This window comes from Penicillium hordei (assembly GCF_028827395.1).
Source record: "Penicillium hordei strain IBT 12815 chromosome Unknown utg000003l_segment0_segment0, whole genome shotgun sequence".
NCBI lineage: Eukaryota > Fungi > Ascomycota > Eurotiomycetes > Eurotiales > Aspergillaceae > Penicillium > Penicillium hordei.
The window spans coordinates 4,530,106-4,544,346 of NW_026623144.1; the positions used below are offsets into that span (position 1 = coordinate 4,530,106).

The window sequence follows — 14,241 nt, forward strand, 5'->3', positions numbered from 1 at the left end:
TTGTAGACATAACGACCCTGATGGGCCCGCAGATAACCGGGTGGCCCACAGCCTCACCGAGTGGGGTTTCTATCAAGCGCAACGAGGTACGCGTGCTGCGTGGTTCTCAAATACCTCAAAAAAGTTGTGATTAGTTCGGTACTAAATGTACATATTGTATGTTCTAAGAAATTGGAAACGCCAGGACCGTCCGTAAATAGCCGTCGATGAACTACACCCTTCGCCTCAGCTAGCCACGGGTGGACATTTTCATCAGAATGAGGACCCTAAACGGTGTGCTTGCTCCACTTTCCCCGTGCACGAATCTGCTTTCCCCAGAAAAAGAACAGAAAGGGCACGGGGATCAACACGGTTGCAATACAGCCAAATATGGTGGTACCCCAGTTGATCCCGATGTTATGATACAAGGGCAGAACAAATAGTGGGAAGGCACCTGCCATAGTTGATCGTAGGAAGGTATTGGCAGCAACGGCACTGGCACTGAAGCGTGTGAATGTGTCGATCAAATAGTTGAGGGCTGCCTGGAAGATGGTTGTGAAACCGAATCCAGTCAAGGCAATGCCGACGATAGAAGGCCAATAGTTGGTGCTTGGTGATGATGTCCCTGAGATGGTTTAGCCAGGTTCTACTTTGACGCGATCACCAGAGTTCATCGTACAGGCAAATATGAAGAGACCTGCCGTAAATGCAAATCCTCCTACCATCATCGGTGGTAGTCGTGCCTCGGGGACCGGCTTATTACCGTTTGCCTTAAACTGCTTGAAATAATACTTGTTGTTGTAGATATTGACGGCCGCAGCAAAGAAGATTCCGACGAGAAGGGAGATAAATGGAAGATTGCCGATAACGGGGCCCCATCTGCGGATTTCTTGGAATTCGACCGAGAAGGCTTCAAGGTTTGCGTAAAGAATACCTAAAGAAAAGAATTAGAGGGCTGTGTACATGAAAGAAAATCAGTGATAAACACCGAGGGGTGCTCACCATAGACGAAGGATGCATATATGCTCATCAACAGGCAGATAGGCGTACCCAACATCTGGAAGGGTCGAATAAGATACTTTTGTGATAGCTCTCCAAGCGACAGATTCCATTCCTCTTGCTGGAGGCGCGTCAGAGAAGACCAACGAAGCTTTTGGGCTGTATGTATAGCCTTACCTTGGCATGCAATGCGAAGTTTTTCCCCTCGAAACGTAGCCGGCGAGCCTTGTAAGCAAGTAGCACCGGGGGATAGCTCTCATCCAAGAGCAAGACATCCAGAGTAACCTGCGCCATCATGATGATACCTGTCAGGTACTCTGTCCACCGCCAACCCAGATAGCTTGAAGCCAGGGCGCCTCCAATAATAGGTCCGAGTGTCGGGCCGCCGACGATAGTGATCGCATATCCAACAACGGCAACACCACGCTGCTGAGGAGGCCAAATATCGGCCATCACACCACCTGTATTTGTCACGGGCGCGCTTCCGAATAGTCCAGCAAAGAATCGGGTAATGAGAACGGTTTGGATGTCCTTGGCTGTCGCTGTTCCAAAAGAGAAGATGGCTGCAACGAAATATGGCTGGAACCCAGTCAGCTTATTGCCATGCGCCACTGGAGAGGAAACGTAAAAAACATACCGCTATCACCACCCATTTTCGCCCGTATACTTCACTTAGGGGTGCCCAGAGCAGTGGACCTAGTCCAAATCCAAAAACCATCAGACTGACACCGGACGCTGCTACCTCTTTGCTGACTCGGAAGTCCTCTGACACTTGCCCGAGTCCTGCGGAGTAGATGGCCGATGCAAACGTAATCCAGCAGGTGGTAAAGCCATACAAGAGTGTTGTAATAACCTTTTTTCGGAAGGGCCAGTTCATGGGATGGTAGGGGTCATCTTTGCCGTCAAAGTCAACTAGTACGGCGGTCGGCGTTGCATCATAGAGAAGAGGATGCTCTAGACGCTCGGTCTCCTGATTCGATTGGTTCTCTAGATCCTTGTGGTCCTCGAATGGCAATGTGTTGGTACTGTCTTTGGAGGCTGGCTGTTGCTGGTCTGTTTGAAGAGACGACATAATGGAAGAATCCAGGGTTGTCCCGTTAGGTGAAAGCCCTGGAGAAAGAGGTTTGACAGAAATACAACCGACTGTGGTTGAGTCAAGTGTTTAAGTCTAAAGAAGGCGGCTGTCGCCAGACCATAAAAACATAATACACGGGGTCTTTACATCGGGACTGTCCCTATGCGGTGGCCCGTCGGCCCTACAAATCGCCGCCAAAATACAGTTCAGCAAAGGTTGGTTAAAGTCATTTGGAGATCCGCTCTAGCCCGAGGGATGGAGTGGGCCTGCTCCGGCGTCGGTTAAACTTATGCGCGTCCAGGATGGAGTGGGCCCGCTTCGGCGTCGGTTAAGCTTATGCGGGTCCAGGTTGGGCCCTGGACCCCAACCTACGAAGACGTATAGGTGCCAGGGTTCAAAACCCCCTTTTAGGGGGATTTTATGCCAGAATGCCTTAATTTAGAACGGCAGAAAAATTAAAATACCTGAATTACTATTACATCTGCCTTGTTGATGAAAGTACCTTGATTCTGCTGGCGGTTGCAAATCCAAAAAAATGAAGCTTTGACCTCCATACAAATTCAAATCTCTCTTTTATTGCTGGCGGTTGCAAGTCCAAAAAATTGAAGCTTAATAATGGAGATACCTGAATTTGTATGTAGTCCAAAAGCTTCATTTTTTTGGACTTGCAACCGCCAGAAATAATGGAGATACCTGAATTTGTATGCGGTCCAAAAGCTTCATCTAGGCAGGTTGATGTATTAGCAATTTACAGTACTCTGTATTAGGCGGTGTATAAAGCGGTACTACTTCACGTATCCAGGCATCAAAATCCTTTACAGGGGGGCCTGGCACCTATACGTCTTCGTACCCCGACTAACCCCGAACTGCGAACGGGGTCCGGAAGGTCCGAGTGTAATTTGCAATACACAAATTCCGCAACTTACATCCGCCCGAGCAACGGTCTTTGGTATAGCTCGGCAACACTGAGTTCCGATATATATTAAAAGCCTGCGCATTCCTTTGTTTGATTATCTTTTCTACTATTGGCTCAATCTCAAATCATGGTAGCTTCTCTTGCATACGAAGCACTCTCGGTGCTCTACAGCCCGCTGGTCATTCCTCTCTCTGTCTTTGTCGTGAGTCATAATCGAGACCTCCAAATCACCGCGTTTCAAAGCTGAATGAAACTGTCGATCTTAGCTACTCGGTGGAATAGCCCTCCATGGTCTCTATAATATCTACTTGCACCCACTACGGGCGTACCCCGGCCCAAAACTATGGGCAGCGACACAATTGGTCTGGATCTACTACCGGTTGACAGGCCAGTTAGTCTGGAAAAGCATTGATCTGCATGAGAAATACGGCAGCGTGGTACGAATTGCGCCAGATCATCTGTCTTACACGACAGAGACAGCATGGAAAACAATCTATGGCCTGCGCGCCGTGGAAATGGAAAAGAACTGTCAGGCAGGCTTCAGCCGACCGGGCTTGAAGGTGTGTTTCCTTCTGCAGTAAACTGGACGTCAGGTGAGGGACTAACAGCATCTGCAGGGTGTGCATGCCATTCTCAGTGCAGATAAGGCGAACCATTCGCGACTGCGGCGAATATTAGCGCCCGCCCTATCGGAAAAATCTATCGCGGACCACGATGGTATGATCGTGAAGTATGTCAACTTGCTAGTCAAAAAACTAGAAGCGCGCTGTGACGAGCCCCCCGTGGACCTCAACAAGTATTTTGAATGGGTGAGAACTGCAATGGTCACTGATTCGAGTGCAATGTGGTTGACTAGTTTGATAGACTACGATGGACCTCATTGGAGACTTGCTATGCGGCCAACCAGAAGGAGCACTGCAACAAGAAAACGGTGGTCGATGGTTGGATATATTGACACAGTCTATTCAGTCACAGGTTTGGTGAGATATCTTCGTATGAGAGGGGCCTGCAACAAGTTTTTGACGATGAACAGGATTCAAGCACTGGAAACATATAACTTGGTGGGATGGCGGGAATATTTGCTACCCAAGTTCCGGGTCCAAGCCGCGCTTGAGAACTTCAAAATAATCAGTGCGAAGTTTGAGAAACGTCTAGCGACCAACACGGATCGTCGGGACATTTTAAGCTATATGCTTGGCGAGAAAGACAGGATGACTCCGATGGAAATGCGCCTCAACGCTGCTACCATCATCGGCGCTGGGACAGGCACAACTGCAACCTGGCTGTCGACCAACATGCATTCCCTTGCAACTAATTCCGACGTCTACCGGAAGTTGGCAATGGAGGTTCGTGCAGAATTTGCATCCGATTCTGAAATTACATCAGAACGGGTCGCTCGACTGCCTTACCTGGCAGCTGTCATGAAAGAATCTTTGCGCATTCACTGCCCCTCACCCTCATCGACCGGTCGCTTTGTGCCTCCTGGTGGTGAGACGATTGATGGGAAGTTTGTCCCGGCGGGTACTACTGTCGGAGTCCACCAGCATGCGGCCTACCACTCACATTCAAATTTCCATCGGCCGGATGATTTCTGCCCGGAGAGATGGTTACCTGAAGCTCAGGAAAGCAGTTCGCCATTTGCAAATGATCGGTTATCTGTGGTTAACCCATTCAGTTACGGTCCCAGAACATGCTTGGGTATTAGGTGAGTCTCCAAACGGAAGAAATTAAGAGGCTTCGCCAACATTATTGTGACTAGATTGACAACGGCGGAGACACGAATCATACTTGCTAAGTTGTTCTGGCATTTTGAAATTGAAATTATGCCAGAATCGCAGGGCTGGCAGGACACCCAGAAAGGTACGGTAGCATGGCACCGGGTCCCTTTAATGTGCAAAGTCAAACGACGCGAGGCAGCTACTTCATTAACTGGGAGGTGAGATTGGTGCATTATATTCAAGACTACAAAGGGATTTCCGGGGTATCTGCAGTTTACTGATTACAAAGTATAAACCTGGGATACATTTTAACATTGTGGGATTGAAGGCGCATATGGATTACAGAAATATGAGTCAAACATGGGGCGGCAATTATTGATAGACTCGTTGCTTGTCTGATATTATGCGGTGATTTATGGGTTCCTTGAATTGAACTACCTACGTGTTATGGGCGAGTCCATTGAGCCCAAGGTCGATATCGTTAGGACTTCCAATCCAGTTACTCATGATATAATCGATGTCCGTAGGGAGTGGATATTCCGAAGCCGGATAGAGAAACTCTGGCTTTGCGAAATCCTCGAAAAAGGGGTCAAGTGGTTCTGTAGATAGAACGCCATTCCGATCAATGAGTCCCGGAGTCTCACCACTTACAGCCTCAGGTGTCACGCCAGAAGTTCCCGTAAAACTAGGCCTCGTCGTTGAAGGCCTGGACGAAGGAGCAGTGGGTGATGCAGTAGTCATTCCGGCCACTCGCCAATGTCGCTTGGGAGCCGGGTTGTTATTATCTTGGATCTCGCGGACATATTGTGCCTTGGCCATCAACCGTTTGATGGGCCGCCAGAGGCTACCCTTGTTCTCCTTCATCTTCCACCCACTGTAAACTGTCTGCACGTATTTCCAGGCGCGATCACAGTCCTCCGACGGTGGACGCGAGCAAATCTCAGATAGGACGAAAGCTACTGCATGCCACTGAACGTGAGTCTTGGAGTGCCATGTCCACTGTGCGATGTCCGGACTAGTAAGCAGGACGTTTGATAACTCAAGTACTCTGACTGAGGAAATGAACAGCCGGTCGCGGATAGTGCTGGGCAAGCTGGCACCATCATATTTCTGAGTGAGTGGATAGTACACGACCAGCCATGTGCGAGCGATGATCAGACGCGCGACAGTTACGCAAACCTGGAAGAATGGGACGGTGGTATCGCAGTATTTAAGATAGCGCTCCTCTAATCGGTGCTGCAGGTCTTTGGCTAAGGCGGCACGGTCGGGAAGAGAGAGCCCCTCGGCGGGTTGACCAGGCCGCCGCATGCTGGGTGGGGCATAGCCCGTCTTCCATACAATGCGCATCACCTCGCAACGAATGAGACAGAAAGTCATCTCGGTAGCTTCTTCGCGTTCTGTAGGCAAGGCTGTCATATCAGCTGTGATATCGTTATCGTTCACATTGAGGGGCATCCTAGTATCGAACATAGACTCGTGCACGATCGGCTCGCAACCATGATATTCGGACGACCGAATATCTAGCAAGCAGATATGCCACCAAAGGCGTCGCCGTATCTCTATCTCCAGTGGTCGGAGGCCAAATGCGCTTCCATCCCTGTGCAAACCCATAGCTTGGGCAATGTGAAATATCAGCGCAGTCAGTGACCAGGCTGTGCGTGAGGCATCTTCATTCCGTAGAGCCGACAAAAACAGAACTACCGCTTGTAACAAAACCACACTCTGGGTATTGAGAAGATCGGCCCGTGCCATTGCTTGTTCCACGGCAAATTGATAATGCTTGACTGCGGCTGCTCGAGAACATCCCAATACATGTTCACATTGTCGTGACTCCATGCTAATGACGGTGGAGTAATAGATCGCAAACAGTAATGCTTCAGTATTGCAATCTAATGATTCCGGCGACGCAACGGCATCCCAGTAAGAACTGATCAGCGTCGGCATATGAAAAATATGTACTAGTGGTGCGACACTCTCTTTGAAGATCTCGAATAAGGCCACTGACTGGGATAGTGGTGGATGATACGCCTTCAAAGTCTGTGCTAGCGCCTGAAACCCCATTATCGCGGCGTTACAACCCAGAGATGTCATTGAATCTACCACAGATGGATCTGTGGCAGTGTCGATGTCTTCGTCTTCCGATGCTGGCTCGTACAACAAATCCCGCAGCTCTTCAATCTACAGGCAATCAGTGAATATCAAGTAACAAGTAACATGCCTAGAGCACATCGACAGGTGCATACTTCGTTGCCTAAACTTGACCACAAAATATTGCTCACATAGCAACTGCGCGTCTCGTCGATCACAAGTCGACCAAACTGTTGTTCGACCGGGCTTGACTCATCCCCCGACCCAGGGCCTCCGTTGGCCGCTGGTTCCTCTGGTGGCGCGACGAAAGGTAACTGACCGCCCTCCACTCCGGTATCTAGGCGCCTGACGAGCACCTCAAGATGCGCCAGCCGATCGAGCACATGCTTATCGAGAGCTCGACGTGGTCGCTTCGGAGCTCTGCCTGGCTCCGTAGGATAAACACATTCTGACCCAGCGCGGAGGCAGTTAGAGCATGGCTTTTGGCGATCGCATTTTATTTTGCGAGATCGACAAAAACCACAACTGCGGAGCGTGTGGGGCCTTACCGGCGAGGGGTGGTCCGATGATCTCTCGGATACGTTACTCCTGCCTTGGTTGAACGAGGAGAGGGGAAGATTGGGCGGCAAAGTATGTAGTTCCGAATCCATTGAAACGATTTGAAAGGGCGCTGGGAATCGATGATTGGAATTTGTTGAAGAAGGGAAAGACGCGATGTGAGGGGACAATGAATCTGAGTCAGCTATATTGTTTTGGTTTTTTTGCAATACGCGGAGACGGATAAGCTTATGCGGGGCCGAAGCAGCGAGGGGCCGATTGGCCAGGAAGACAAGCGATCTCCCGGTATGCCCGAATTCCGAATAAATGGGATATACTGTCAGAAAGTCCAGCATGAGTCCGGATATTGAGGCCTCTCGCCGAATTCACGATGAAGTTGTTGCAGACGCTGGAAACGTGCTCACAGCATTCGCCAGCACTCTTTCCCCGGCGCACCATCTCCTCGCATCGCCTTGGACGAGCATATTCGGGTTCACGATCCTGGCGATTGCCAAATCCACCACCATCGAATTCCCCTGCCTCTCTTGCAGCTTCGGCCTCAGCATCGAGTTCAACCGGTGGGTTTTTAGCCCGCAGTGGCATTGGAAAAAGCCTTGGAGCATATTCCCAAATCCAGGCCAAACGACCTTACACAACACAAATATGCACCACAATAGTGATTTGGTTATGTGGTGACTTGAGTGCTCAGTTTTTATTCTCCTCGAACGATGTGAAAGATGAGGAAATCAAAAGTTCTACTCAGTGTAGAGAGACCCAGAAGAACTTGCCCGGCTCGCAAGGCTATGATCCGTGGCGCACAGCACGGCACCTGACTGTAGGGATAGTAGCCAGTATTCCATCGTATGAATGGTACGTAAAGGGGAGACTGAATCAAAAGGTTTTCTGGAATATGCTAATGACAACAGGTTCATGTTTCTCCACCGCCGGTTCAACTTTGCCTCAAGCATTGCCTCGCTTGCCACCAAGGTCGTTGTTCAACAGGCCGTCTTCACGCCCGTCTTCAACACCTACTTTTTCACTATGCAATCTCTGCTGTCAGGTGCATCGATTGAAGACACTCTGGTGCGCTTACAGCTTGCACTCCCGACAAGTATCGCGAATGGTGTCAAGGTGTGGACGGGTGTTGCTATCGTCAGCTTTATGTATGTCCCGCCTCAATTCCGAAGTGTGTTTTCCGGATGTATTGCAGTGGCTTGGCAGGCATATTTGAGCTGGATGAATCAAAATGTCAGGAGTGCTCACTAGGCGAGTTCGTGGGATGGAACATTAAACATGGAGATCGAATTTTTTGGATACAATATTTCAAATATGCTACATGCATCAAAAGAATCTGATACCAAGAATATAATGGGCTGTTAGTTTGGAAAATATGGAAAACCTACATAAACATAAACACGTCCCTACAGATCCAGCCGCGATTTCAGCAGTGACGGTCGTAAAGGCCAACTCCAATAAGGCAGAATATCGGCCGGGGTAGGCTTCCCTTTCCAACCCCCGACGGACTCGAGCGGTCTTCTCGGCCTCCGAATCCGCACCGCATAGCAAATCCCGGGCCGCTTCATGCGATAATAAGAAGCGAAGGTGTACGTCTGTTGTAGGCCCATACACTCAATCATTCCAACAATTCTGATTATTGCCCAATATGAACACAACCCCAATGAATGGAGAAAATAATGGCTCTGAACACACATCTTCATCCAATGTCAGAGGCCGCAGAAAGGTTCTGATTATTGGCGCCGGCAAGTGTTCAGTCGGTATTACACACAGCAATCCTTTGTTAATATTGATAATGCAGGTTCAACGGGTCTCGCATTGGCTCAGGGGTTGAAGAAGGTAACAATGACATGAAACCGAATGAAATATTGCCCAACTCACAGTCATTGTTTAGGCTGGAATTCCGTTCCTGATTTTCGAGAAAGATGAGACCCCCGTTCGTGAGCGCAACTGGAGCATGGGTTTACACTGGGGGTTTGAACCCCTCCAGTATCTTATGCCCACCGAGATCTTGACCCAAGTCGAACAAGCCCAAGTTGATCCCCATGTCCCGACTAAGGATAGCGACCGTCTTCCTCTCATCAATGGCGAGACCGGTGCTCTCATTACCGAAATCAAGTCCTCGAAATTCTACCGCTTACGCCGTGACAAATTCAGGGCAATGTTGCTACAAGGCCTCGACGTACAGTGGGGGAAGTCTTTGTCTGAAATTGTGTATTCTCCTGCTGGCGAACGAGTTACGGCGAAATTCACCGACGGCAGTGAAGTTATAGGCAGTATGCTGATCGCAACCGACGGCCCGCATTCAATGACCCGCTCCTTGCTCGTTGGAGAAAAGGCTGCCCGGGTGACCCCTATTGATTTCGCCTCGACCATGTGCTTTACCCAGCATACGCGTGAGCACGCTCTATTCCTCCGGGTTCAACCTCATCATCCTTTATATCAAGTGGCACCTCATCCAAATGGCTACTGCGCCTGGCTTAGTCTGCATGATGGGGATGACATCGAACACCCAGAGAATTGGACATTTTTCCATTACATCTCATTCCCAGAGCCGCGTGACTATGTAAATATGCGTACTATGCGTGAGCAAGTTGCGCACCAGAAAGAGCTGGCCCGTCAATTTGTCGACCCCTGGCGCAGTGTCTTCGAATGGATGCCCGAAGATAGCAAGGTGTGGTACTCGAAGCTTCGCAACTGGGATCCATCCCTACCGGAGCACAAGTGGAACAATCGTCAGGGCCGGGTCACATTGGCAGGCGATGCGGCCCATCCAATGACTTTCCAACGTGGACAAGGACTCAACCACGCCATCAAGGATGCTTACACCGCATGCAAGGCAATCGAGTCTTTTTGGAACCAGGGCGATTTTACTATTGAGCAGCGTGCCGTCGCAATCCAGACGTATGAAGAGGAGATGATTGCTCGGACCGGCGAAGAAGTTCGCTTGAGCGAGGAAAACAGCGTGAAGGTGCATAATTGGGACGATCTTATGCAGAGTCCCACCATCATCAAGGGTATGAAAGTTGAAGATCAGAATGTTCGATAAATATGTTTTTTATCCACAGACATTACCATCAGGAACTGTCGCGAAGTGTTTTGATGAAATAGCATTTGTGACAGGCAAAGTGGGACGGTTTTTGTATGATCACCAGAATGTATTACGTTCTCTCTGAATAAGAGGAAATATCGGCGAGAAGGAACAAAACAATGACTAGTTAAGCACAGTACAATTTAAATAATTAACTAGTTAGTTAACTAGTATGCATTCCAGTACCCCTTCGTTCACTCTGGTTTCTGACAATTTGTTATCTGGCTATGAAGGCAGTTTATTCCTTGATCTTTCCGCTGTAACCAGTCATGGACCTTGACACTTTTCTCTAGCGATATCCTATAATCAAGCCCAAAGCTTATTTCAGAAGAGGTTTATCACGAGACATTGGGGAGTAGGAATTTCTGGCTACGTATTCGTAAGGAATATTCAACCTTCAATGCCGAATAAATCCAAGTTGGTCATATTCAACCCCGAATTTTGCCGAGCTCGAACTCGTTTCCAGAACTGCTCCACTGCTTGTCCGAAGAACTCCCCCCGTGATGACAGCGGTAACACTGCAATCACTGGTGAATCTGCCAATCCCATGAACCCACGGAATAGCCAGTCCCCATCAGTCAAGGAAGGTAGCTCATCCCGCACAGCTGCAGCGGGGCCATCGTGCAAAAGTTGGGCTCTGCATATAATACCTGCTTTTTGGGCAATACCACCAGCACGTGGCTTGCGGCTCTCAGTATACCGTTCCAAGGCAGCTGTGAGAAGCCCCTGCGGTAGGAATCCATCTTTTGACTTGGAAAACGTTTCCTGGAGCTCGTTGAGCAGGGTTGTCGATGACTCAATTGCTTGATTGGCACCCATTGCGGCAGTCGGAGCCATCTAGGAATTGTATTATCAGACACAGTCCATGCATACAAACGATACGATCAACTTACCTTGTGCGCAGCATCACCGACAATGACCATGCGGTTAGTGTGCCATGATGGGGCCAAACCCTCTTCCAGAGGAACCTTCATGGCCACTGACCTTTTGGCATATACATCACCAAAGCAAACTGCAGGAGTGATGCGTAAATGCGCGATTGAAGTACAAACCTCATCAATATCATCGCTAGTATACCGAGGAGTCGTGGATAAACTATAAGTATGACCCAAATCTTCAAAAACAAACCAGAAGATAGCACCGACCTGACCAGTGAAGATGAGAATCGTAGCACCGGGCCGGTAGATAGAGAAGCAGTCGCCTTCTGAAATGCCGTCGATAGGCGTCGAAATACCGTAAACACAGGCAAACTGAGTTGTGATGTCTAAACATTTTTAGCATCTGTGTGGCTCGAGTTTGACTTGCATTAAGCTTACAGTCATCTGCCTGGAATGGCTCCGGCTGGGTAACATTAATGGCATCGCGGACGCAGCTGCGCACGCCATCAGCTCCAATGACGATATCAGCTGTGATACAAGAGCCATTGCTAAGGCCTATCGTGACAACTTCCGGAGATTCTTTCACCGACAAGACACGGATGCCTGTTTTGGCGGCGTCCTTGCTTTTCAATCCTTCCGCCATAATCTCGAGAAGTTTACGACGTTCCAAAAAAAGTGGACCATATCCGATCCTGCAAATGTCAGTAAACGTACAAAAGCTCTCCGGACATCTACTCACTGAGACCTGTAGTAGCCTAAAGCCTTGATCTCTGAAATCAGCTCTCCTTCGCCATCTAGATGGCGCCAACGCTGTAGAGTTCCAGTGTGTTTCTCGATCTCGTCGATCAACCCAAGTTGATCGAGAATGCGCAAGCCATTTGGTTGCAGACCAACACTTGCACCCCTGTCAGGAGTTAAGGAATCTTGAGACTCGAAGAGAATATAGTCGATGCTTTGCTTTTCGAGTGCCAAGGCCAGTGTCAACCCAGCGATCCCACCACCAACGATCGCCACCTGGTAATGTTGAGCAATTGCAGACGGAGACATTTTCACGAACTTGAAATTTACGGAACGATAGACATGTCTCAGTCACAAATGTAGTTTATGAGGCAGTCAGATGAGGTTTTCGGGGCATTCGGGGTACATCGGAGTCAGCTACGCTCTAAGTAAAACTACACCGACGTCCCCGACAACGAGCGATATTTAGTATCATCACAGAAAGCAAAATACGGGGATCAGCTAATTCCCACCCCTCAACTCATTTCGTACTCATTCGGAAGGCACAATGGGTTCCTATCATCAGGATGCTTCCGTTGTCATTGTTGGTGCAGGGCTGGCCGGCTTGACGACCGCCATGGCCCTCGGTACCTACGGCATTCGGACAGTCCTCATCGAACGCCGACCGCATACCCTGCAGCATCCTCGTGCAGATGGATTTACGGCAAGAACTGTCGAGATTTTCCGATCCTTTGGCATCGACAGCGATATCTTGCCAGAAACCGCCCCGAGATTCAAGACTCAGCGCACACGAGTTGAGAGTCTGACCGGTCAGTGGTTCGAAGAACTGGCATGGAATCCACTGGAGAAGAAGGCCGAAGAGAAGGAGCCCCTACAGCCCGAATACTCGCCATATAGAGGGGCTTCTACACCTCAAGATCAGCTAGAGCCCATCTTGTTGCAACATGCTATCGATGTAGGCGTTGACGTTTGCATGCACCATGAGTTTGCGGGCCTTGCGCAGGATGCAGAAGGTGTGACTGTGACAATCAAGGACAGTACAAACGGTTCAGTCTATTGCATAAAGACACAATATCTTATCGCCGCCGACGGCCATCGCAGCGCTATTCGCGAGACTTTGGCAATTCCTCGGAAGGGTCATGGCCCTGTGAATTCAATTCAAAGTGTTCTCTTCAGGGCACCTGAATTGACCCCTTATCTGAGAAAAGGGACAAAGCAGTTCACCATAGATCAGCCTGAATTGAAGGCGTTCATGATCGCCTACCAAGATGAAAGGCTGGTGCTGCATCTTCCCAACGATCGCGAATGGAATGACGAACTTATGCACCAAGCAACGCTTCAGGCAATTGGCCCAGAAAAGGTCACCCTAGAGATTATCGCCACCAGCAGGTGGGATATGAGCGCTTGGATAGCCGACGAATTCGCCAGAGGAAGAGTATTCCTGATTGGTGACGCTGCCCACTCCTTGCCACCGAATCGCGGGGGCTACGGTGCCAACACCGGCATTGCAGACGGACACAACATTGCTTGGAAACTGTCTCAAGTCATTAAAGGCACTTCAGATACCCAACTCTTGGCTACCTACGAAGCTGAACGGCTGCCTGTGGCCTGGTTGCGACATGATCAGATCTTTGCACGCTCGGACTATAAAACGCTGCGACAGAAGCCAACTCTCAACAAAAATGGAAGGCCAGAGCAAGAAGCGCTACCAGACGGGGCTGTGGAATTTGGCCAGATTTATCGGTCGGACGGAGTTATAGGAGCGGATGAGTCGCTACCAGATGCGCTAACACCTGACCAGTGGAAAGGACAGCCAGGTACCCGTGCACCTCATATTTGGATCGAGCATGGTGACCGCAACATTTCAACACTGGAACTGCTAAAGGGAGACTGGGCGATACTCTCGGAGGACCCTCAGTGGAGGGGTATCGTCAAGGAGGCAGAAGAAAACCTCGGAATGAAGGCGCGCTTCATCCATATTCGCCAGTCAGTGACAGCAGAAATCAGATTCCGTGAAGCATTTGGAGTCTCCGCTCGTGGATGCTCTCTCGTCCGTCCAGATGGTTACATCGCGTGGAGATTGGCAGAGGTGGAGGGCGATCCAAAGGCAGTGTTGGAAGTAGCCTGGAAGACCGTGTCGTGCTGGAAGGCCGGATTCTGTCGGTCTACTTGAGCCATGAGAGAGATTAGCGTGTAGAAACTTTGAT

At 49.5% G+C, this 14,241-nt stretch overlaps 7 protein-coding genes across 7 annotated transcripts; 4 read left to right on the forward strand and 3 right to left on the reverse strand.

Moving 5' to 3' along the window:
- Positions 1-266: 266 nt before the first annotated feature.
- N7537_006929 (MFS transporter) lies at positions 267-2,050 on the reverse strand (the record flags this gene model as incomplete). Its single annotated transcript, XM_056897986.1, has 5 exons — positions 267-604; positions 659-913; positions 982-1,099; positions 1,156-1,557; positions 1,616-2,050. The coding sequence occupies 5 exons, from the start codon at positions 2,048-2,050 to the stop codon at positions 267-269; spliced, it is 1,548 nt and encodes a 515-aa protein (XP_056753771.1).
- Positions 2,051-3,096: 1,046 nt separating this feature from the next.
- N7537_006930 (cytochrome P450) lies at positions 3,097-4,909 on the forward strand (the record flags this gene model as incomplete). The annotated part of the gene is made up of 6 exons (XM_056897987.1): positions 3,097-3,171; positions 3,236-3,529; positions 3,587-3,778; positions 3,834-3,949; positions 4,003-4,674; positions 4,729-4,909. 6 exons carry the CDS (start codon positions 3,097-3,099, stop codon positions 4,907-4,909), a joined length of 1,530 nt encoding a protein of 509 aa, XP_056753772.1.
- Positions 4,910-5,125: 216 nt separating this feature from the next.
- Positions 5,126-7,425, reverse strand: N7537_006931 (Zn(II)2Cys6 transcription factor; the record flags this gene model as incomplete). The annotated part of the gene is made up of 2 exons (XM_056897988.1): positions 5,126-6,865; positions 6,931-7,425. 2 exons carry the CDS (start codon positions 7,423-7,425, stop codon positions 5,126-5,128), a joined length of 2,235 nt encoding a protein of 744 aa, XP_056753773.1.
- Positions 7,426-7,666: 241 nt separating this feature from the next.
- On the forward strand, positions 7,667-8,578 carry N7537_006932 (Mpv17/PMP22 family protein; the record flags this gene model as incomplete). Its single annotated transcript, XM_056897989.1, has 3 exons — positions 7,667-7,890; positions 8,081-8,182; positions 8,239-8,578. The coding sequence occupies 3 exons, from the start codon at positions 7,667-7,669 to the stop codon at positions 8,576-8,578; spliced, it is 666 nt and encodes a 221-aa protein (XP_056753774.1).
- A 397-nt stretch (positions 8,579-8,975) lies between these two features.
- On the forward strand, positions 8,976-10,376 carry N7537_006933 (FAD-dependent oxidoreductase; the record flags this gene model as incomplete). The annotated part of the gene is made up of 3 exons (XM_056897990.1): positions 8,976-9,087; positions 9,129-9,166; positions 9,222-10,376. 3 exons carry the CDS (start codon positions 8,976-8,978, stop codon positions 10,374-10,376), a joined length of 1,305 nt encoding a protein of 434 aa, XP_056753775.1.
- A 432-nt stretch (positions 10,377-10,808) lies between these two features.
- On the reverse strand, positions 10,809-12,343 carry N7537_006934 (FAD-dependent oxidoreductase; the record flags this gene model as incomplete). The annotated part of the gene is made up of 4 exons (XM_056897991.1): positions 10,809-11,255; positions 11,312-11,682; positions 11,735-11,988; positions 12,036-12,343. 4 exons carry the CDS (start codon positions 12,341-12,343, stop codon positions 10,809-10,811), a joined length of 1,380 nt encoding a protein of 459 aa, XP_056753776.1.
- A 238-nt stretch (positions 12,344-12,581) lies between these two features.
- N7537_006935 (uncharacterized protein) lies at positions 12,582-14,207 on the forward strand (the record flags this gene model as incomplete). Its single annotated transcript, XM_056897992.1, has 1 exon — positions 12,582-14,207. One exon carries the CDS (start codon positions 12,582-12,584, stop codon positions 14,205-14,207), a length of 1,626 nt encoding a protein of 541 aa, XP_056753777.1.
- Between the last annotated feature and the right edge of the window lie 34 nt (positions 14,208-14,241).